General features: G+C 40.8%; 4 protein-coding genes across 7 annotated transcripts; 1 reads left to right on the top strand and 3 right to left on the bottom strand.

Annotated features, from left to right (window-relative positions):
• The first annotated feature begins 3,404 nt into the window (after nt 1-3,404).
• atoh1b (atonal bHLH transcription factor 1b) lies at nt 3,405-5,281 on the top strand. Its single transcript, XM_010796915.1, has one exon. It carries the CDS (start codon nt 4,339-4,341, stop codon nt 4,975-4,977), a length of 639 nt encoding a protein of 212 aa, XP_010795217.1. The 5' UTR covers nt 3,405-4,338; the 3' UTR covers nt 4,978-5,281.
• A 166-nt stretch (nt 5,282-5,447) lies between these two features.
• Nucleotides 5,448-11,153, bottom strand: dok3 (docking protein 3). Its single transcript, XM_010796902.1, has 5 exons — nt 10,858-11,153; nt 9,244-9,543; nt 8,868-8,958; nt 7,738-7,925; nt 5,448-6,657 (listed from the first exon to the last, which is right to left on the bottom strand). Exons 1-5 carry the CDS (start codon nt 10,912-10,914, stop codon nt 5,830-5,832), a joined length of 1,464 nt encoding a protein of 487 aa, XP_010795204.1. The 5' UTR covers nt 10,915-11,153; the 3' UTR covers nt 5,448-5,829.
• Nucleotides 11,154-11,257: 104 nt separating this feature from the next.
• ddx41 (DEAD-box helicase 41) lies at nt 11,258-17,660 on the bottom strand. The gene is made up of 17 exons (XM_010796927.1): nt 17,484-17,660; nt 16,918-17,013; nt 16,331-16,481; nt 16,141-16,215; nt 15,957-16,017; nt 15,740-15,876; nt 15,553-15,625; nt 15,313-15,466; nt 14,841-14,977; nt 14,017-14,179; nt 13,070-13,201; nt 12,878-12,949; nt 12,697-12,793; nt 12,223-12,372; nt 12,045-12,116; nt 11,809-11,919; nt 11,258-11,637 (listed from the first exon to the last, which is right to left on the bottom strand). The coding sequence occupies exons 1-17, from the start codon at nt 17,508-17,510 to the stop codon at nt 11,501-11,503; spliced, it is 1,845 nt and encodes a 614-aa protein (XP_010795229.1). The 5' UTR covers nt 17,511-17,660; the 3' UTR covers nt 11,258-11,500.
• Nucleotides 17,661-18,270: 610 nt separating this feature from the next.
• On the bottom strand, nt 18,271-21,491 carry LOC104967471 (protein FAM193B-like). Of its 4 annotated transcripts, none has more exons than XM_010796962.1 (4): nt 20,252-21,491; nt 20,053-20,125; nt 19,843-19,915; nt 18,271-19,715 (listed from the first exon to the last, which is right to left on the bottom strand). In XM_010796962.1, exons 1-4 carry the CDS (start codon nt 21,444-21,446, stop codon nt 19,665-19,667), a joined length of 1,392 nt encoding a protein of 463 aa, XP_010795264.1. In that variant the 5' UTR covers nt 21,447-21,491; the 3' UTR covers nt 18,271-19,664. The 4 variants fall into 4 exon arrangements, with proteins under 4 accessions (XP_010795264.1, XP_010795247.1, XP_010795256.1 ...); XM_010796945.1 differs by having other exon boundaries at nt 20,228-21,491; XM_010796954.1 differs by having other exon boundaries at nt 20,053-20,128; nt 20,252-21,490.
• Between the last annotated feature and the right edge of the window lie 691 nt (nt 21,492-22,182).

Consider the following 22,182-nt stretch of genomic DNA (forward strand, 5'->3'; position numbering starts at 1 on the left):
CGTGTCGTCGTCGTCGTAGTAGTAGTCGTGTCGTCGTGTCGTGTCGTGTGTACGTCGTAGTGTAGTAGTGTGTGTCGTGTGTAGTAGTCGTAGTGTGTGTCGTGTCGTGTGTGTGTGTGTCGTGTCGTGTGTGTCGTCGTGTGTGTGTGTGTGTGTGTGTGTGTGTGTGTGTGTGTGTGTGTGTGTGTGTGTGTGTGTGTGTGTGTGTGTGTGTGTGTGTGTGTGTGTGTGAAATTAAGCAGTCTTTAATTAAAACATTAAAGACATAGGGCAAAACGGAGGCTAAGGTCAACTGTATGGACCAGTAAGACCCAGTGAGAGGAAGGAAACTCAGTGAGTCACTGTAGATAAACAGATAAACTCATGTTGACCTGCGTGTGCGTCATTATATAATTATCCATCATTAAAAGTAAGTACAACTTTAGAAGTCAGGTGATGGTTGGACAAGGAAATAATATAAATATATATGAAAGTAAAGATATATTTGAAACTATTACAGGTAAAAGCCTATGCTAAATTATAATAAATTAACACTTTTATTAAATTAGTATTATTATTGAATACTTTAAATGCCTTTGAGAGTACCATTTATCCTAAACTTCACATTATAATTTTTTGAATGGAATTGTATGATCCAACATTGGCAATCATGATGCATGGCTTATGTGTCGATCTTTCACCAAATTATATATAAGCAATGAAATGCTGCTGTGACATAACTGAAGAAAGTGTTCAATTGGTAAACTTCAAACTTGTTCAAATGTTCAGTGAAGATTTAAACAGATCAGCATGCAATTCAACATATTAATTATCAATGAATAACATGATCAATGTGGGATTATTGAGTTTGAATTGAGAAATGAGTTGGATACATTTCCCTTATAATTAGAACCAAATTCCAATAATTGTTATCCCCTGCAAATGATTACAAAATGCCATTTGCATTACCTTAACTCCTGAATCCTATATGGTTATCTGGATGTATTATACTGTGTTGTAATGTCTTGAACACGTGGACTAAGAAACAGAGACACTTCAAACGGAATCCAGAGACTGCTCGGGGCCAAGGTTCCCCCACGGTGGTTCCCAGGGGAGAATTGAGGAGCTTTTAAAGCCTGCAATGAAATGAGAACTGTTTCAATTTCACTATTAGACCTGCTCCATTTACTAGAAATTAAAACAATGAGACAATGTATTATGATAGAAACTATACACTTTCTCCATGATCAGATTGAGTCATTTTTACTCACCAGTTACAACCACCATATGTGTGTGCTGTAATCACTTTAGATGGTTATTAATGACAGTTAAACAGCAGCCATAGAGTGTGTGTTGACACAAGAGGGTGCTGCTGTGGTTGTGTTTAGGGTCTGAATAGTTATAGGTGAGTGTAAACTGTTGGGACTGCTGCCAGGCTCTGTCATCAACGTCACACAGCAGCAGGTGTCCTGGATGCCAAGTTGTATTGTGAAACCATTATTGTCTATAAACTGAGTTGTGAGGTTTTTACGGGCAAGTTGGGCAATGCGTGATGTTATATCAGGCAATACTGGGCACCTAAAAGTGTTTCAAAGACTTTTCAAGGAGCACCTAAGGTCAAAGAACACACAGGATGCCACTGTAAACAAATTGATTCAACTTGTTTACATTCTGCTACAGTCAGCAGTATTGTATCATCCTGAGACAAAGAGTGCACAAGCTATATATTAATTTTGAGAGTGTAATATTGTATAGATGGCTCGATAACCTGCCTCCTCAACAGAGCAGTTACTTCAATGTTTACTCCTGGTTTGATTTTAGAGCCAATAGTTCAAGTTACTTTGCAAATGAAACATACAGTTAGTGGAATATGACACAATGTTACAAATAAAAGGCCTCATACACATTAGCTCCAAATCAAGCAAACATAACATTAAAAAGATGTTTGAATAAAAATAATAATCTTTATTGGTTGCTTAATCTTTTTTTCAAACTCATTTTAACAGTGTGCAAACCAATCTGTGATGCTCAACATGCCCTTAAATTACATTTTTATCTTTTTGCACATTTAAACATATGTAGGCTTACCTTTAATATGCTGCAGGTTAGAATACTCTACAGAGATACCCCTACAACTTTTAATAATTATGGAAATCCTTCAAAGTGTAACTCTTTCAGTTGTTAGGGAAGTGGACGTTTTGCATATATGGCCCACCATCTAAAACCAGCTCTGGAAGTTGCCATAGCTCCCCAGTTGACAGTCATGTTGTCTACAGCCCCCCTCCCTGGCTGGTGGGACCCATCAGTCTCTTTCTTACAGGAGGTCGGTTTAAAGTTGACCTTAGAAATGTTCCTCACGCCTCCTCGGCCTCCGCTGCCACTCCCCCGCTCACGCCCCGCAGCAGATGGGAAGTGTAGCCGCATTTTTAAACCAGCACGCAGGGTTGCAGGCTGTTGCGCTGGCAGTGTGGCTGAAGGAATGAAATATTCATGTTGCCCAAAAAATGAATGGACACCCCAGGATGGAGAGCGTGCCGATTTATTCAACTAAGACCAGGCCTCATTAAACTGCTGGCGGCGAGGCAGGTCACGGTGATTTTCTTTAGCAGTGCTCGACCCCGACTGTCACATACACAAACAGAGAAGAAGAAGAAGCAGAAGAAGAAGTAGAGAGGGGCGATGAATGCTAAATGTGTCCAAGTTGCCATCATCACAACATCTTAGACGCGATGCTGAGGTGGTTTCTTGTGTAATTGATGACATAATGAGTGATTAGCTCCTGTGTCAGTACTGGTGTCAGTGGGTAGGAAGAGTTGTCGCTGTGCGCGGCATATGGGAGACGTGGGGGGACTCTGGTTGTCACAGAGGTGTGTAGCTTGTGCGAGGTGCCAGGGGACACCAGCTGATAGGCACAGGGGCCACGTGACCGATCCAAATGAATGCATCTGACTTGATTTGGTCTTATTAAGAAAAATAAAACTCCAATCTTAATGCTAATGCAAATTGTATTAATCATAATTATCAGAGGGGGGAGAAGTAGGCTACTCAGATCTTGAGAAAAAGTAGAAGTAGCCTACCAGAGTGTAGGAATAGGCTACTCTGTTACAAGTAAAAGTTATGTAATCAAAATGTTACTCGAGTAAAGGTACAACAGTATAAGTATCAAAACATACTTAAAGTACCAAAAGTAAAGTAATCACTATGCAGAATAATAAATATTATAGATTTTGATAATAGTTATTGTGCATTCATGAGTTTATCAAAACTGGTTAAGGTGCAGCAAATGTAATTACGTTGTATAGGCCTACAGGTCAAACTAAAGTCTTATTTAAGTGTTTATTATATATTCACATCATAAATCCAAATGAACAAAGTAACTAAAGATATTCAATAAATGTAAAAAAAAGTACACATTTTAGCTCTGAATTTTAGTGAGGCAGAAGTAGGCCTACAAAGTAGCAAACATTTGAAATACTCAAGTAAAGAACACGTCTCTTAAACTTGTACTTAGCTAATTGAGTCAATCTACTTTACACCCCTTATAATAATAATAATAACTGCGCTTTTTGCTTCATGACGTGTGCATGTTTTGATGCTGGCATCCTGCTAAATGATTCATAAATCGCCTTTAGACAACTTATCGGTTATCATGGTCCTGCTAACAGGTGTGTCTCATGTCTTGCCTTCCACCTGTTCGTTTTATTATTCTTCTGCAAATAATCCGCGAAAGATTGTTCAGCTTTTACTGCTTGTTTGAGAACAAACCTCAACACTGCAGGTCCATCAAGGGACATAACCAAAATAAAGAAGTACGTTTTTAGTTTCCTCTAGTAGAAGTAGAAACTGCGCAACACACTGAATGGGGCTGCTCAATATCTGATGCCATTTAAAATAGCCTCGGTGGTCTAATTATAAACGCTACATAAACGTGTTATTTATTTTAACAACACCTAAAAGCCAACAGACATGCAGCGCGGACTTCACTACTATACACAAACGTAATTAGATCACCTTTAACCGAGCTTTTGAAACATATAAACCACGCTCTTAAATGATTAATACTTTTGGCTCCCCTCTGTGTGAGGATAATAACAAGGTCGTGATTGAGTTACAATGCACAATAGGAGAGAAAAAGTAGAGCTTTGTCTAATTGTTCGTTGACAGGGTCAGGGGGGATTGCGATTGGCTGCAGCCTCCTGAGGCTACAGGGCTGTCGGAGGGCTGGGACTGACACAAGGTGACTGAGGGGAGGCAGTATAAAATGCTGGCGCAGTGCAGACTCATTCAGAGCCCAAAGCATCAGCCAGAGTCTTCTGTGTGACCTTTCACTGCAGTGTGCGACCACAGGCCAGAGAAGGGATGACTGCAAAATCAGAACTATCAAGCTGGCCGGAGTTCCCAGAGGATTTCAGCATGGCTCACATCAACTCCAAAACGTGGATTTCTTCTAACTCACTTCATGCGTTCTCCAGGAGGGACGGTTCTGCAGCCGCGGGCCTCTCGCTGGAAGACCGTGTGCCAATGGGCCTCACAGAGACGGACTCTGACCGAGCAGATGAGGGGGGGCAGGTGAGCCACTTTGGCCCGCAGAAACACAGGCGCGTCGCGGCCAACGCCAGGGAGAGGAGGAGGATGAACGGCCTGAACCAAGCGTTTGACGAGCTGAGGAGCGTCATCCCCTCAATGGAGAACGAGAGAAAGTTGTCCAAGTATGATACCCTCCAATTGGCGCAGATTTACATCAATGAGTTGTCGGAGCTGCTGACCGGTGTGGTTAACCCTGAGTGCAGGAGTCCTGCGGAAAAGAGGATGAGTCTGATCCACTCTCTCACTGCGCAAAGCCAGAGCCCTCTGAGCGGGGAACAGAGGGACCCCTCAGTAGGCCACATTATTATATTTGGATCTGACTCTAATCAATCAATGACTTCTTCCAACGGCAGTGATGGGGAATCTTTGCACCTCAGTGACATGGAGGAAAGTCTGAGTGGAAGACAGTGACAGAAAGCTTCTTACTGTTTATTCTGCAGTGTGTTATTGGACCAAATATTACAGTTTGTAGAAATGTTGGTCATATCAGATGGACTAATATTCTCCTGTCATCTTAGTGTAGATGATGCACTGCCAATGAAGAAACACTGACTGATTGTTGTACTTCCTAAGGCCATGGTGAGCTCCCAGAGGCCTTCTTGCACTTTATGGCCTGAACCATCACCATTTGTCTAAATTATAAAATAATTATTTTGATATTTATGTATAGCTATGGGGTATTTTATGAGAGTTGTTTTGATACAATAAAGATATACTGAAAACATGACTGTGCATTTTAAGTTGTATTTTTGATGTTTCATTGTCAGTAGGACATTTTACTCAGTGTCAATATTTCTACCAGTCCAAAGCAGACTGATGCATCCATATGCAAAATGTAGTAGTGCTGCCAAAATGTTGATTAATATGTGACAAAACTATCATTCCCTAAGAAATGGAAAAAAAGATTTATTGAAACTCTGAATATAACAATGAAACATATTTTCTTTAAAGCTATTTCCTTAATGAAACAGTTAAAGGGTTCATTAAGCTAATCAGCTAATGGCAATGTCACGTTAAAATACAGCAGAACATATAGCTTCAGTGAAGCGCAACACTAGATCCTCTTTTTGCAAAACAATCCACAGAATGAAATGTGTTCCAGAGGCGTTTTCATACAGGCTACAGATAAATATAGAATTGTAAGCCAAAGTCTGATGCCAAATGTTCCCAGCAGAGAGGATTGCAAAGAAATAAGGAAACTAATACTGCTTCATGACAGTCTATCATATTAAATGCTCTCCTCCTGGTCTTTCTCTTAATAGCCTAATGAGAAAACGTGGGGCTGCCTGCTCCAGAGGGAATAGGTGGCTGGAACTTTGCCAGGTCCTTAGAAAGGATTTCTGCCAGCCTGTGTTTAAAACTGCCACGGGCCTCTGCGGGGGTAACAAGGGTGGAGGAGCTCATGTCCTCCTCCGTCTCCTTCATGTCATCCACCGCCTGTGCCTGTGCATTGTGCCCCGGCTGGAAGAAGTCATTTGCAGAGGGCTGATGCTGGTATTGATAATGGGCTGGGGCGTAGGGGACAGACTGGGGAAAGGTGCAGGGAGGAGGCTGTGGGTAGGGTGACGACAAGAGTTGCAGCTGGGGCTCTGAAGGAGGATCCACTTTTTTCACATGGGCATAGATGCACTCTGGGTTTTGTCTGATCATTGGAAGTGTGGCTCTCCTTACGTTGTAATAAATGTCGTCCTCCATGACATTACCTTGGTTTACAGCGTCCAGGGATTGACAACGTTCCTCCTCACCTTCCTCTCCAAACATCTCATTGCTATGAGGTTCAACAAGAGATAGTGGCCTTACATTTAATACAGGGTTGTAATTAATAGTAGAGTATTGGGTGGCAGACTCGTCCTCTGTGTCAACATCTGCATGGTTGTAGACTGGAGGAGCAGGGCACCAGTTGGTTGTGGTTGGGAGGATACCAGTAGACAGCTCACACATCGATGATCTGTGTGGCTTGCTAGATGACCTCCTCTCCATGGAGCACTGATCTGATATAGCCTGGAATATCTGGGAACCGTGTTCGGACAGGAAGATGAACACGCCTTCTCCTGACTCACAGCGGCGGCCTGCTTCAATGCTGAATCCGTCCTGAAATCACATGCATTAACACACATTTTTATGGAATAGTTTGACATTTTGGGAAGTATGCTCAATCATGTTCACGCTGAGAGTTAGATGAGAAGATCAGGACCACTCTCATGTCAGTAGGGTACGTATGAAGCTACTATAAGCAGCCAATTAGCTTTACTTAGCATGAAAAATGGAAACTGGGAAACCGCGAAAACTAGCTTTTATTTTAAGTTAAACAAAGGTGTTTAACTAACATGTTACATGTCTGTATGGTGGCCGAACTATGTACCTGGAAACACCTGCATCTAAGCCTAGCTTAGCGTAACGACTGCAAACAGGGGAAATAGCTAGGATTTCTCTGTTTGAAAGTAAAACAAAAAAAAACACACTACGTTTTGAGAGATAATGGAGAAGTCGCATCTTAATAAGTGAGCTTTAGATGTGCTGTTAGGTAGGTTTTGGACAAGGCCATGCTAGTTGTAGCTCTCTGTTTCAAGATGTTATCTTAAAGGTGGAGTATGTAATTTTGGAGAAACCAGCTAGAGTGCGCCAGAATTTGAAAGTACACAACCGGAAAAAATCTGCCCCTTCCTTCAGACTTCCTTGCAGAGCCCCTCCTCCAACACACACAAACGCACACATGACCAATGAGGGCACGAGATAAGTTTGTGCACAGAGAAGGCTGACAGGCAGTTAGGCCATCCAGTTATTTTAGCCGGGCCGACTAAAATGATTGGTCGTGCTTTTTAGAGCGCCACGGCTTCCACAGATTAAATTGTTTTATGTATTTATTCTTGTCAAAGCATTTAATATATTCATTGCTATCGGGATGTTAAGAGCATTCCATGGAATATAACAAAAAGTGTTTCTGAAATAAATGACATACCCCACCTTTAAGATAGACTATCCAGCTGATAGCTGACGTGTCATATTATCGAACAGATATGAAAAGGGAATCCATTATCTCGTACTCTCTGCAAGAAAGCCAATTTGTTTGTTTTCCAAAATGTTGAATTAGTCCTTTAAAGACACGTGTGTTCTCTGAGCTGAACGTCTGGTTTATAATGACTATGGAATTCATAAGTAAGTATACTTTACCTCAACATGTCCAAATTTGCGCAAAAAATTGTATGGCCAGCGGTAGATTATGTGATCAGTATTGATCTTCCGAAGTATCAGAGCCTCTTTCTGTGGGGAGGCCAGATACTTCCCAGCCAACCGGCACCTCCTCGATGCCTCAGTGCTCTGGACAATCACTTGGTAATGGTTTGGAGGAAGGGTCACATCTAAACATGAGAGACATGAAAACATTTACTAAAACATTACAACACAGTGAGGTTAGCAAAGTGCATATAAAGTAAATAGACTTTTCAGGAAGTCTGAGCAAAAATAAATCAGCAAAAGGGAATTAATGTATAATATATTCTCATACAGAAACAGACTGATTTAAAACTGCCATAGCTAATCTCTGCCTGTGACTGGGCTCCATGGATTTTTCAGGACAAGTGTAATCCATTGGGAAATAAAAAAAAGAAATAAATGTGTGTAAACCAGGGCTTGCTGGCGCTAATACATTTTGGCGTTCATGTTTGAATAAATTATTGGCTTTAGTTGCTCATACTCACACATATTCTAGGTTTTGTCTGGTGTCCTGAATTTATGATGCGGTGAAGACAAAAACAAGCTAGCTTCTTCCTTCTTAAAATACTCTCAGCAGTTTACTAATATTACCCTATCAAAGGATGATTTGAGTTATTTATATTAGATCAAATGTTGTATTACTGATATGGGGTAAAAAAAAAGAATTCAAAATAACATTTATTTATTTGTATTTATTTGATCTATTTAGTCAGATATTCTTTTTGGAGGTAACATTTGAGCACCATGTCATATTGGGAATGACGTCTCTGCAAAAACCTTTAGCCCAAAAATATCACCATACCCTTCCTCTATTTGACCCCATAATATATTTTGCACAGTCCCTTTGCAAAGATAGCGTAATTCGGATCTCAATAACTACCTTGGTCAGTAGGCTACCATGTTTAATTACATATAGGAAAAATGTGGAAAACTATGGATATAATCCTTTACATTCACCACCAGGTAGAGGATATGTTTTTGCTGGTTTCTGATGAGAAACAATTCAGCTGGCACTTACTAATCTGGCCCTCACTAATGATTATTTTTGATTCCTTGTTTTCTACAGTATGCAGAACAACAAGCATTACCGGTCTTCCAAGATGAGTAAATGTCATTGTCCTCCATGGTCAAACCATTTCCTCTTTCAAAAGTCCCTTCGTGTGATTCCCCTGGATCCTTCTGTAAACACAGTGGCATGGTAAACATTACATGGAGTGTACAGCACCCTCTTATCATTTTATGACTTTAAAGATGTAAGATGTAAGAAAGAACATAGCTTGTGTAAGCACAAGAATTAGAGAAGTGCAGAGACAGATGTAACAGATACTTTAGTAACTTCCTCATTGTGCTATCTAGCTCCAAGTGTGAGTAAAGTTTATTCTCATCTTGACCAAATAATGAAATTACTGCTTCTTATTTAGAAAGAAGAGGGGAAAGTCGCCATGATTTAATGGATATTTGTACCTGGAAGGCCAGAAGTGAGAGGGCACTAAGCCAGTCCTGGCTTGTGGTGGAGGCCAGGGTGAAGGAGCATTGAGCGGTGTGTAAGTAGAAGGCGGTGCAACCCGAAGGGCAGGACACCTTTGGAGCAGGGATGAAACTGAGGCAGTCCTGGAGACGCACCACTTTTCTTTCAGGTGTTTTCTGCCGACAGACCTTCCTCTGGTCAGCAGCGTCGTTTTTGTCAAGTACAGAGAGCTCAAACCGACCGACCCCCGAGGAGCTGGGCTTAAAAAGCACCATCCATACTTTCCGCCATGATTTCTGTAGTAGATTACAGAGGGGGAAATAAAAAAGTAACTGTTAATCGATGTTAGTAATATAGAGTTAGCAGGCACAGTTTATGATTGGTTTAGATTGTTCACAACACACAGCTCTAGATTTCTGCCCCGCATGACAATCTACACCCTGCTGGGATTGTTGAAAGTTTCAACAGTCAATGCACCACACAGAGATCAGGGTTAATGGGGGTAAGGAGGTCAAAAGAGTGAAACCTTACTTTACGGAAAGTGTGTTGCAACAATACTGCCTGTAACTTACAGAATTGAATTAAAGATCATTCTAATTTTTTTAAGATGACCTATGAATGACCTTAGTCATTGCCCCTCAGCCTCTTAAACAGCCACCCTGTAGAGTTAAACTACATTACACTAAACAGCTTTAATAAGTAGTGAAAATGTTTATGTTAACTTTATTTGTCTAACTTGCTTTTACCTATGGTCATTTACTGTATGTTTTGTAATTCAGTTTTTTTTATTATGTCTCTTGTAATGTTCCCGTCTTATTCTTCTATCTTTCTTTATCTGAAATGTAGTACTAAGATAATATGCTACTCGGTGCATAAAAATTGTCACACATTAGGTTTCTACATCAGCCGAGGTCCGCACTTTTTAAACCGCAGTAGCATCTTAGTGGAGTTTTTACATTGAATTCCCTAAATGTCACATATTGCTAAACTAGGTATTTAATGAAAAAAAAGCTAGAAATGTACTTCTGAACTTGAAACACATTTTAGAAAGATATATGCATTACGATAGTGGCTTATTTCAAATTTGGTCAAGCAGAACTACGTCCACATAGACCTGAACAATAGAATCAATATACATCAGTAAAGGATTGCATCTGCGATTGAAGTCAAAGAAAGTATACAGATTGTTTAGTTGCATGGCGTTAGAGTTGCAAACCACATAGAACTTCCTACGACACATCAGAAAAGACATTCTCATAACTCAGCAAAACCTGCTCTATTCTGCGCCATCTGATTGTAGGATAACTTAAGACTTTCAGTTAATAATGTAAACTTTTTTTGAAGTGAAACGTTTCAAATAATGCAACATTGTTTGAGAAGTATCACCGTACTAAAGATTTGCATTCATTTACCCTCAATTATGTGTAAATGACTGAAAATGATGTGCCAATAACACAAAAACATTTTCATCGCCAACTGAGCCTTTGATCATTTTTAATACACACTTCATGAAAGCAGTCACATATTTTTGAACCGAGTTCAATTACAATGACTTCAGTCCTAAATGAGGAGCCATAATGTTCAGTATGCAAAATTCTTATAAAACTTACTTTTCCAAACTTGACGCTCTGAAGGTACAGCTTTCCTTCCTTGAAGACGACCTCCATGCTTTTAAGCTGTCTGTAAATCTTTCACTCTAGCTCTTGATGCTCTGTGGTCAAGATGTTACAAACCAGGAGGTTAAAATTAGGTTACAAAGCCACTAGAGTAAATGTTTCCACTACGTCAGCAGCAGCTTTCATTCTGTTGATAACTTGCATAAGTCTGCTAGTGCAGATATCTCTGATCTGCAACTTCACCGTTGCAAAAGAAAGTACCCACAAGTTGTGTGTTCCAGTTTTCTTGAGTCTACTTCCCTTTGCATAAATCTGCTAGTTTTGGCAACTTCCTCACGATACAAAACTGGTACCTCACCTTTAATTTTTTTTTAAATAAGAACATGAAAAATCATCAAAGGATAAAGTGGTTTTATTTACAGTTGGAGTATCAAAATGTATATTACAAATTCTACACATCCAGCAAAAAGTATGTCAGATTTTAGGGCAACAAAGAAAATTCACTTGCAAACTATGTCAAGTGAAGATTAAAAATACACTTCCTTAGTTCAATGACACGACACAAAGGTGTAGTTTCCTCAAAAATGTTTTTCAGGTCCATTTCGCATTGGAGACTCTTCCCACGAATATGAAACTTTTAGAAGTCCATTGAGCTATGAGCCAGGTAGTCTTTGCGCCCAATGTTGGTGACCTGCTTGGTCTGCATGGCCTCCAGCTTGGGACAGTCTGTGATACGATGACCCAGACCACCGCAGAATGTGCAGCCTCTCTCTCCTGTGGAAACATGAGAATCAGATTGGTCAGAAAGGGTTTGCAAACACTGCACACTTCGGTGGATTTCAAATAATCATATTAGGTTGATTCTTAAAAGGAGTATCCTGTTAGTGAAGAGCATGTAGTAGGCCTGTAGAAAGAGAAAAACTAGATTTGGTGTGAAAGACTTACCTCCGATGTCCAGCATGGTCTCGTCTCCTGTCTGGAGCACCTGCAACACTGGAGGAACTTTCTGCTTGGCTTCAACCAGCAGGGCTTTGAGATCCATCAACACCGACTCATCTATAGAGAAAGACACAAGTTAATGTCATTTAACACCAAATTAAGATGACTACATTCACTTTAATCAATTGCACATATTCAGAAATCTATGCTCCTGTACAGTCTTTATTGGTCATCTTTCTTACCACAGCCCTTATTGATGAACGTAGTGGCAACACCAGTCTGGCCTGATCGTCCAGTTCTACCAATTCTGTGGACTGAAACAAGAAGATTCCAAAATGTAAGAAATTATGGAGAACTGATGATTACCATTTGAGGCCAGGGCTTATAAAAATATACACACATCCTCTTATCCTCTCTTACCATAGTTTTCTATCTCCTCAGGCATGTCATAATTCACTACATGCTGTATAGCTGGGAAATCCAGACCCTTGGAGGCAACGTCTGTGGCAACTAAGACATCCTTCTTTCCTTCTTTAAACGCCTCTATGGCTTTTGTTCTTTCCTCTTGATCTGGAAAATTAACACAAACATAACAAATATTACATAAACTGTATTTTGCAAGACAATGACAAATGGAAACTGTTAGAGAAGCTTCTGCAATGACTTCTCTTCTTTGGAAATGTCAAAAAAAAGTTAGCAGAAATTGTGACGTTTGCAGGCAGGCTGGCATCTGGTGGTGATGACGAGCAACTGCGAGAACATTGATGAGGAAAGCCGTGTACACATTGCTCTAAAGCTTGCTGCTGGGTTGGATATTCCTTCAAGTACTTCCATTCTGTACAGGCTCTACAACTCTGTATTTATTGCTATGAATTAGATAAGTGCTGTGCAGACCTTTTCCTCCATGGATGGCCACTGCTTCCACTCCTTTGAGCAGCAGATACTCATGGATGGCATCTACATCGGCTTTCTTCTCAGCAAATATCAGCACCTGTTGATATGAACAGAGGAGAGTTAGTGACTTTTCTCATGTGTCAGTTATACACTTTGCTTTGTCAATTGTGACAGTACTGACAGGAGGTGGTGTTTTCTGGAGACACTCGAGCAGGTACACCATCTTGGCCTCCTCCTTGACGTATTCCACTTCCTGCACACACACAAAGTATTTATTATTTAGTTTACACCAACTTGATATGAGTGGATTTAAAAAAGGCAATGAATTCCCCAACTTAGATGGAAAACATCTTTAAGAAACAAATAAACACACCTGGATGACATCCAAGCTGGCAGCTCCAGCTCTGCCCACGTTGATGGTGATGGGTTTGACCAGCGCGCTCTTGGCAAAGTTCTGGATCTTCTTGGGCATAGTGGCGCTGAAAAGAAGTGTTTGTCTTTGCCCCTGGGTAGAGAAATAATACATTATACAACTTTTCATATCTGGCTTTAAGGCTCAGTTTTCAGTCTTAAAAAGAGTCAACGGTCAACTTTTAAAGGGGCCCTATTATGCTTTTTGATATATTCCCCTTCCTTTAGTGTATTATTTCGATTTTCTTTGCATGTTAATGGTCTGAAAATCCCAAATGTACACCCCCACTCTCGCTTCAACACATTGTACGTGATTTGCTAATGGGCGGGACATTCTGACACATCACTAAGCTATTGACAAATCACAAGAAAATCGGCCAGCTAACCAATCAGAGCAGACTGGGCTCTGGTTTCAGACAGAGGGTGAAAAGAGGTGCTGCAGCACAGTCAGTATGAGCAAATAAATTACTTTTTGAAAATTAAAGCGTGGTAACATGACACAGTAAAAGTGTGTAAAAGTAAGTAAAAATATGAACTCTGGAAATGGGAATAATAGGGCCCCTTTAACTGATTGAGCACAACAGCTGGCAGATGGACTAATCTTAGGAGGGCTTAGGAGGTGACGAAATGTGCTGCCTCTTAAAGCATCAGGAATGTGTGAATAACAATTTCAACTGGTGTTACAGATAGTTTTACAGTATCAGTAACAACATTTTCTTCTTTGTTCTAAAAGTATTGAGTACTCGATTTTATGGACACATTTTGTAGATTTGATTTATTAATGACAACTAACATCTAACCGAGATCTGAATTTGACCAAATAACAACCAACACAGGACAAATATCTTAACATAATCAATGTTATGGTGGCTGTCATTTGGCGCACACGGAAGCAGAAGATGACCTCACCTTGAAGTAAGAGAAGATGGTTCGGATGTCTTCCTCAAAACCCATGTCAATCATCCTATCAGCCTCATCCAGGATCAGGTAGCGGCAGATGTCCAGACTCACCATCTTCTTCTGCAGCAAGTCCATCAGTCGTCCAGGGGTAGCCACCATCATGTGGACACCACTACAATCAGTGGAATGGTAAATTCATTGGGCTTGTATTTTTGAAATGCAGTACTTTTGCTGCCTAGATCAGTGGTTCCCAACTGGGGATACAGGGCCCCCTAGGGGTACTGGAGTGGATTGCAGGGGTTCTGAGAAATATTAGGGATTGCAATATATTTCCACACAAAAAAGCATTTTTAAATAAATGTTTATAAGCCTGGTGTCCTGCCTCCAGAACTATCAAAACGTATGAAAGATATGTAGGCTCAAGTGTCTCATTTAAAGCTCTAGTCTTAACATCAGATTTTGAAACGTGTTGTTTTTATTATTATTTTTCACTAACAATAAGGGTAAATGTCAAGTTTAAATGCATTTGTATTAAGGGGGAGTTATATACAAGTGATTTTCATCCAAGCAGCAGATGGGTGAAATACGAAAATAAAGGGTTTAACACAAGAAAAATGTAGGCGAATCATCATTTGTAAAATGGCGACCAGCTCAAGGGGTACACAACAAAAAAAGTTTGGCAACCACTAGCCTAGGTTAGGATATGATCATGTGATTGCATTATATCTGGAACATTTGGCTATTTTCATCCTCTCTGAATGATTTAATGTAGCTGAAATCCTGGATGACATAAAGAAAGCCATTTCCCCCCCACACATTCCACTGTTACTTACTGGTTAACTACTTCCATCTGATCCTTGACAGACATTCCTCCGATGCAGAGAGCAGTTCGCAGCTGAGGAGCTCCTTCGTCCTCCAGCAGCTTGCAGTAGTACTCCAGGATGCCGTGAGTCTGCCTCGCCAACTCTCGCTGGATTGAAGGGGAAAGTATTCAAATCAGATACGCTCAGCTGATGCTCACAGTAACGGCAGGGGCGCGCGCAAGGGATTTTGGGCCGCATGAAAAGATAATCACATTGGTTACTTAAACATTTTTTTCTTAATGTTCTGAAATAGTTTGGGCCCCTGTCAGTCACGGGCCCTTAGAGTCGTCCTAACTTTTCACCCCCTTACGGCGCCCCTGAGTAAAGGCCATCTGTCTAAAGTGCAAGGAAATGCTGCATTTTTATTGTAACCATCAATCAGGGTTAATGCTGCAGTTCAAGCTGCAACGTCAATCAAGTAGGATGGTCTGGTGTTTCTTACAGAAGGACAGATGACAAGTCCATAAGGTCCTTCTCTCTTGACGAAAGGCAGCCTTTTCTCCTGCTCCAGGGCAAACATGATGATGGGCAGAGTGAAGACCAAAGTCTTTCCGGATCCAGTGAAGGCTATTCCAATCATGTCTCGACCTGCGAGACTACAGACGCACACCGTCAATACATGAACAGTTTATGGTTTCAACATTTCTTCCATATTTCACAGTCTGGTTGTTTTTGCACTTACACTGTAGGGATTCCTTGGATTTGAATTGGTGTGGGATGCACAATTCCCTTCTTTTTCAAACCTTTAAGAATTGCTGTAAAACAACACACAGATTTGTTGTCAGGTGGCTATCAGGTGGGCGCGCTAAATGCCTTGCACAGAAAGACAATTATTTTGTTCACGTGTGGAAGAAGGAGCGTGTTTGCACCTGGTGGAAGCTTCATCTCCCTGAAGCTTTTGATTGGAGGAGGGATGCCGTCTCCATCAGAAAGGATGTGAAACTTCTTCCTGACGCGTTCATTTCGAGTGTTTGGCATGTTCAGGATGTACCGTGGTGCCTTCCAGCTATAGAGAACATTCACGATGAATAATTCCTAAACTGTCAAACAATATTACTTTATAGAATTAACGTATCAAGAGCGTACCTTGTTTTTATGGGATCATCATATATGATACCTTTGGCCATTTCCTTCACAGACATCAAAGCTGATAAAGGAGGAATTAAAAAAGGACCCAGATTTAGTTTTCAAGTTAGAAAATTTTTCACAAACTGTTGTTCAAAGTAAATGTGATTTTTATTGTAATATTTGAACTAGAAAGCAATTTTACCTCTGCCTTCTGCGACACTCTCAAGAATCTTTTCTTCCTCTTTCAGCTGCTTCTCCTTGGCTGATTCCTTACGGGCTGTAAATACAAAAACACACTGCTAGTGAGAATACAATCAGGTTATGTTTAATGAGCACTATGTTAATAACAGCAATATCCTATATCCAGAGTGGGTTGTGTATAAACTGAATACCTTCTGCTTTTTCTTTGAGGTGCTGATGCTGGTCGAGGAGACTGACATTAGAGCGCGGACCGAGACCCTCGTCCTCGTCCCTCTGCTCCTCCCCACTGTCCTTATGCTCCTCGTCCACCGCCTTTCCTCGCAGACGTAACATCTTCTGTAGCTGTGAGGTACGCGTTTATAATATATATTGTTTAAGTTGAATATGTGGCAATGGGATGTGATGTTGGTATACATCTGTAACATCTATATACAATTGTCTTTCAATGATACAACTTTTATAGAAATGTTAAGTTCCTCAAGAAAATTCTATCTAATCTGACCATGTAGGCTGCTACCGCTAATAAGGGATGAACCAACAACACTTTTTCTATCCTGATACTAGAACTAAGGGTATGAGCCAAGGCAGATTCCTAGAGCTATTTTTCTATAAAAAGGTTATATGTATTTAGTTCACTTTATGAGAATCAAGTTTTAGTTTGGCCAACATCACTGATCTGACAAATGATATCTGTGCCCTGATACCGGGCCGGTGGATCAGATTGGGGTATCCTTTTTTTTTTTCAAGAGTCAAAACAGGACAATGCACAATAACTTACCATTTGATGTTTCCTAATTTTGACAGGAACATACGGAACATAGTCGTCCGCCTCCGCTTCCTCTAAGACAGACCTTTCCTCCTCCACATTGGGTCTCTGTACAAACACATCAACATTATCATCAATAGTATTATCTCTTCCTGTAGAAAGAGATGTTAAAGCCAGAATGATTAAATGGCTTTAGTACCAGGATGTTATTAATGAATAAAAAACGCAATCAAGTAATATCACTCTTATACTTAGGTAAGGGTTAAACAAAAGGTAAAGTATTTGTAGCAGACTTCAGAAAACTTTACGTCACAATCACGTATTGTTGTGGCGCTACATTATGGCTACCGTTAGCGGTAGTTTACCGAACACCGTTTACACACATACGACATCTAATAGAAAACTGCATATTGTTTAAACATGTTTGTGTAACGTTGTTTATTGGCCAGTTATACTTGTTTGAACTGCTTAATGGATACATCGCCTATAAACAGAGGTGAGGATTAGCTAGCTAACTCAAGCTAGTGTTAGCTTGCCAGTGTAAACTCATACTATGCATGCTGAATAAATAAACGTACCTTTTTGGATCGATTTTCAGTCTCCATGTTGTTATTAATATAGTTACGTTCTCTATGAAGTTAAATTAATTAGTTGTTGAAAAAATAGTCGGCACCCTATTCAATAAAGAGTCCCAATCCAAATGTTTACACAACACAGGAAGCTAGGATGCTGCTGTACGGGACGCAGGAAGGGTCTTCTTCTTCTCTGTTTTAATGGCGGATCGCAAACAGCTTTTAGTTGCATACCGCCACCTACTGTACATGAGTGTGTATCATCATGTCATTCCATTTCAACTCATGGACGTATCTATGATGTAATCAAAAATAAAATAAAAACATGAAATAAATAAAACTAAAATCCATGATCTATTCTAACCTAATGTTAGATTATTTTACATACCCCCGTTTCACTCAGAAAGGTAAACAGTGCCTTTCTGGTAGCTCTTGCTCCTTCTCCTTCTGTTCCCAGAATACCAAACAGTCCATTCCCTCTCTGCCTCCATAACTTTATCCTTTAGTTTTTCTCTTTCAGCTTTATAGAGGTCACAATGTAATAAGATACTCTGCCTTTCTGGTCTTTCTCCCACCTTTTCTGCCAGATCTCCTTTTTTCTTAATTACCGCTTTTCCTTCTCCTTTTCCAAGTTGAACTGGTCGCAGGAAGGGTCAAACCTCAGGGAACATTTTAAATCGCCTCAGTCAGCTCGTGCAAATGGTTTATCTTTTACACAGTTTATGGGCATTTATATCCATCATTGAAACCAAACTTCATAGATAAACTAAGAAAACAAAGGCCACACTTTATTTTTTGTCAAAACTGTATTGTTTTTAATCTTTCTGAACGAAAGATTTTTCACAGTATCAAAAGTGAATTAAAAAAAAAGAAACAAGCCAACATACACTTGGCTATTATTGATATAGTATAAATCTACATTCGAAACATTAAGATAATCTTCTCTAATTGAATATAACCTTGAAAGCATCAATGTTGTTATATGAAAACAAAATCTCAGCACAGATTCAGGAAATAACTTATCCGCCTCAATGAAAGCCGTCACCTAAAAACATGGGTTAATGGTGAAAATCTCAAGGCCCTTGTCTCAAAGGTATCAACTCTTCAGTGACGTTTATCATCAAAAGATTATCGAGACTTCAACTTAAGATAGGCTAGCTGAGGTACAGGATGCCACCAAGGTCACAGTAAAGGGAAAGAGTAGGATGGTTGAATATATGTCAAGCACAACCCCCAGAAACGCATGACAAAGGCTCAAAAGGGCCCAAAATAATCACTCAATATTTACAAGCATTGAAATTGACTGTGTCATACAATGTGTGATGGTTCCAACGTTAACATGAACATTGCACACTGGTGTACCTGTCACTGAAGGGATAAAGGGGTTAAAATAACAGTTTAAGAGTTAGAAAACCGTGGAAATGGACTTTCTTCTACAGATGGAGGAGTGTATAATGAAAATCACTATAAAATATGCAATTGTTCAAGATTAAAACCAGGGGAGGATTGACATTGAAGCAACAGACATTTGAACTTTGCCAAATACAGAAGTGGGGACCATTATTCAGATGTTTCTGTTGCACATGTCCCATGGGTTCTTCATTGGGTTTGTGTTAAATAAGATGCCTTCTGCGAGCCAAGTGTTACACACAGTACGTTCTCCAATAGGTTCTTTTAGCACTGTTGATCAACTAAACTCGCAAACAATTCATGTCTTAAACATAGTTTCATGGGTAATCAAGCGTTTATCATTTTCAACCACTGATTATTAAATCATTTAATGATCATAATTAAATATTGAGAAAAGCAATCGAATTAAAAATCATCAACAACCAAGGTCAAACTGTTGTCTTGTGCTCCTTATACAGTTACATTACTAGACAAATGGTCTGCAGTGTCTACTGAGACTGCTGAAGTGAGCGGGAAACTAGCTGTGCAGAAGGACATGTATAATGAGCACCAAATTGGAATTCAGAAGTTTAACAACGTTAAAATGTCTCAGATTTGTGATAAAAACATTTATTTCATGTAAGGTAATTGTTTACATACTACATACGTAAGCACATGGATGCAGTGGATTCAACAGACTTTTTTTTTACCAATTTTGCATCTCATTTAGTGAACATTGCAATAATAGCATCGGGTAAAGTTGGCCTGGAGAATGATCCCTGGCCTGTCAGCCACACGTTATGCTTCAGTCCTCTGAATGGAGTAGGATTTTGAACCAGGGTTCCTTGGCTTAAGAAGAAAGAGAAGAGACAGGGAATGAGAGAAGGCCTCAGGCCAAGTGGGCTCTACTGAAAGAGTTTGTGGTGTGGAGTTTTTCTGGCACTCGTCCAAGTTATTGAGCTGCATTGGAAGGAACCTTTTTGAGGGTGAAGTTGGACCAATTCACTGCTACCTTCTGGCGAGTTTGTTTTGCAGAATCAAGGCAAAACCTAAAAAACAAACAAAGACAGACAAACAATAATAAGAAATGTTGCCCAGTTTTAGTAAAGTTAAAATCAATAAGCATAGTTTAGCTAATACATTTCTTTTTTTTAAAGCACCCTAAACTCTGCCACGTTAAGCCTACCTTTTGAAATATTCCACTTCGCGATCAATTTCATCCATTTCGGTTGGATCGCCTTCTTTAGGGAGAAAGACATCTTCTAAGGAAAAACAAAAACGATTAAAACATTGGTTAGACGCATTACAAGCTGAGAAACAATTCAGATAGTGAGCACAGTCTCAAAGATAGTTTATTGTACCAGTAGCATTGCTGGATTTTTCACCCTTGTTCTTGTTCTTCTTGTTCTTCCCCTTGGCCTGCTGCTGCTGCTGCTGCTGCTGCTGCTGCTGCTGCTGCTGCTGCTGCTGCTGCTGCTGCTGCTGCCCACTCGCTGGAATGCCGGGGTGCGTCTTGCTTTCTGAATCCAGCTCGGATCGACCTCCTCGTGTGTCCTGGTCGCCTTTCCCTCTGTGTGCATTCGAGACGCCACCGTTTGCTGCGTGTTTAGACGATCTGCCCTCCTCGGCTTTCTTTGGCCCGTTCCTCTGGTTCTCCGCAGAGTGCTGGGGCTGTCTGTTCCCACCTTTTGTGCCGTTAGAAGCCGATTCTTTGCACTCATTGCTTTTCTGTGTGTCATTCCCAGAGGCAGCTTTGGTTGGTTTGTTGGTGTTTTGCTCGGACACAGATTGCTCCTGTCTTTGCTGCTGCTGCTGCTGCTGCTGCTGCTTTTTATTCTTCTTTGACTTTGCACTCCCGTTCCCAACCGTCGTGTTCTTGGGATCGGGGGCGTCCTCATTCGATTTAGCTGTGGTTTGGGCTGGCACCTGCAGCAAACTGTCAGGTCCAGTGGAAGTGCATCTTTCTGGGGAGCGAACCCTTATGAGCTTCGAAAGACTGGGGGTAGTGTGCAACCGCTGGATGTCCTTGGACCCAGGAGGGACCCCTGAGGCCGTGGTGGTGTTGGGGGCTGTACTAGCGGATGAGACCGTAGTCGTGTCCTCCCATCCATTAACCAGGTCCAGGTGGCTCTTAAAGTTTCCCAGTGAGAGAGGTGCCAAGTCCAGGTCTATCTGCTGCAGGTCAGAGGAACCATTGAGATGGGACAGTAAATGGTTGCCCTCCAGCGTGGCGGCCTTCTTTGGGAAGTCATTAACATCCAGATTGAGGTCGTACATGCTAAATGAGGCCCGGATTGAGTCTTTGATGGTGTTCTTAATCTCCTCCAGCCGACTGGTGAGGAAACTGTTGACACGCTCGAGCTCCAGCTGAGGCCAATCCAGCAGCCGACTGGCTTCTGAGCCGTCAGCGAGGGGCTCGTCGTCGGCAGGATCAGAGGGGTCGGAGTTGGGGTCACTGCCTGCAGCACCCGTTCCCTGCTGAGCCTTTTCCTGAAACAGAAATAGATTACACGTCAGTAAGTATGAAGCATCGATGGTTTCTTTGCTGCAGACCAAAATGCATCTGCAGCACTTTGACATCAAACGTTTGGTCCAATTTGTTTCTTGTAGGGGTGTAACGGTTCACAAACATTAAGGTTCGGTACGTACCTCGGTTTTTAGGTCACGGTTCGGTTCGTTTTCGGTACAGCAGAAACAATTATCACAAAACATAAAATATATATATATTTTTTTATTATTATTAAACTGTGAATAATGTATTCACTCAAATAAATACAAAATATAATAAAATAAACATTAAGGTGCAGCATTTCGATGAACTGAAATAATCTGTATTTGAACTTTACTAGTACCTAAGCAGCCAGTTTGACATCATGACTTGCTTGTCATTGTATTTTCATGTTTCTTTATAGAAAAATGAACTTGTCCACATTGCTTGCCGAAAGCGCAGATGTGCTGGCACTAACAATGTCTCCTGCTGTGGAGAACACCCTCTCGCTAGGGACAGAGGTAGCAGATACAGCGAGGTAGCGCTTTGCTAACATGGCGACATAAGGATATTTGGCGTTTGTAATAGCTTTGGCTCGTTCTGAACTTTTTGCGAGTGGTGGAGGCTTAAATGCTAGAGGGAGTTGGGTTTGCAATTCAGTCTTTTTTTTTTTGGTACCGGTGATATTCACGTTTGGGTGATGCCTTTTCAAATTAGTGTGCAAGTTTGATGTATTGCCAGCCGTGTAACCAATTTTAGTTGAAAAATGCCGACAAACAGCTTTGGTTCGGTCCACCTGTCTTTGTCCGTCATCCTTGTACGTAACTG

Source organism: Notothenia coriiceps, unplaced genomic scaffold, assembly GCF_000735185.1.
Source record: "Notothenia coriiceps isolate Sejong01 unplaced genomic scaffold, NC01 NC01_scaffold00002399, whole genome shotgun sequence".
Classification (NCBI taxonomy): domain Eukaryota; kingdom Metazoa; phylum Chordata; class Actinopteri; order Perciformes; family Nototheniidae; genus Notothenia; species Notothenia coriiceps.

Excerpts from the sequence above, each read along its gene's own strand:
- atoh1b (XM_010796915.1), top strand. The coding sequence starts at position 4,339 with ATGACTGCAAAATCAGAACTATCAAGCTGGCCGGAGTTCCCAGAGGAT.
- dok3 (XM_010796902.1), bottom strand. The coding sequence starts at position 10,914 with ATGGAGGTCGTCTTCAAGGAAGGAAAGCTGTACCTTCAGAGCGTCAAG. Across the intron at positions 7,926-8,867 it reads TTACTCATCTTGGAAGACCG|ATGTGACCCTTCCTCCAAAC; the intron begins GTAATGCTTGTT and ends TCTCATGTTTAG. Across the intron at positions 6,658-7,737 it reads GCAAATTTGGACATGTTGAG|GACGGATTCAGCATTGAAGC; the intron begins GTAAAGTATACT and ends ATGTGATTTCAG.
- ddx41 (XM_010796927.1), bottom strand. The coding sequence starts at position 17,510 with ATGGAGACTGAAAATCGATCCAAAAAG. Across the intron at positions 15,626-15,739 it reads GGAGATGAAGCTTCCACCAG|CAATTCTTAAAGGTTTGAAA; the intron begins GTGCAAACACGC and ends GTTGTTTTACAG. Across the intron at positions 12,950-13,069 it reads CCAGCTTGGATGTCATCCAG|GAAGTGGAATACGTCAAGGA; the intron begins GTGTGTTTATTT and ends GTGTGTGTGCAG.
- LOC104967471 (XM_010796938.1), bottom strand. The coding sequence starts at position 21,446 with ATGTCAAAGTGCTGCAGATGCATTTTGGTCTGCAGCAAAGAAACCATC. Across the intron at positions 20,129-20,227 it reads AAAATCCAGCAATGCTACTG|AAGATGTCTTTCTCCCTAAA; the intron begins GTACAATAAACT and ends GTTTTTCCTTAG. Across the intron at positions 19,916-20,052 it reads GAAGTGGAATATTTCAAAAG|GTTTTGCCTTGATTCTGCAA; the intron begins GTAGGCTTAACG and ends TTTGTTTTTTAG.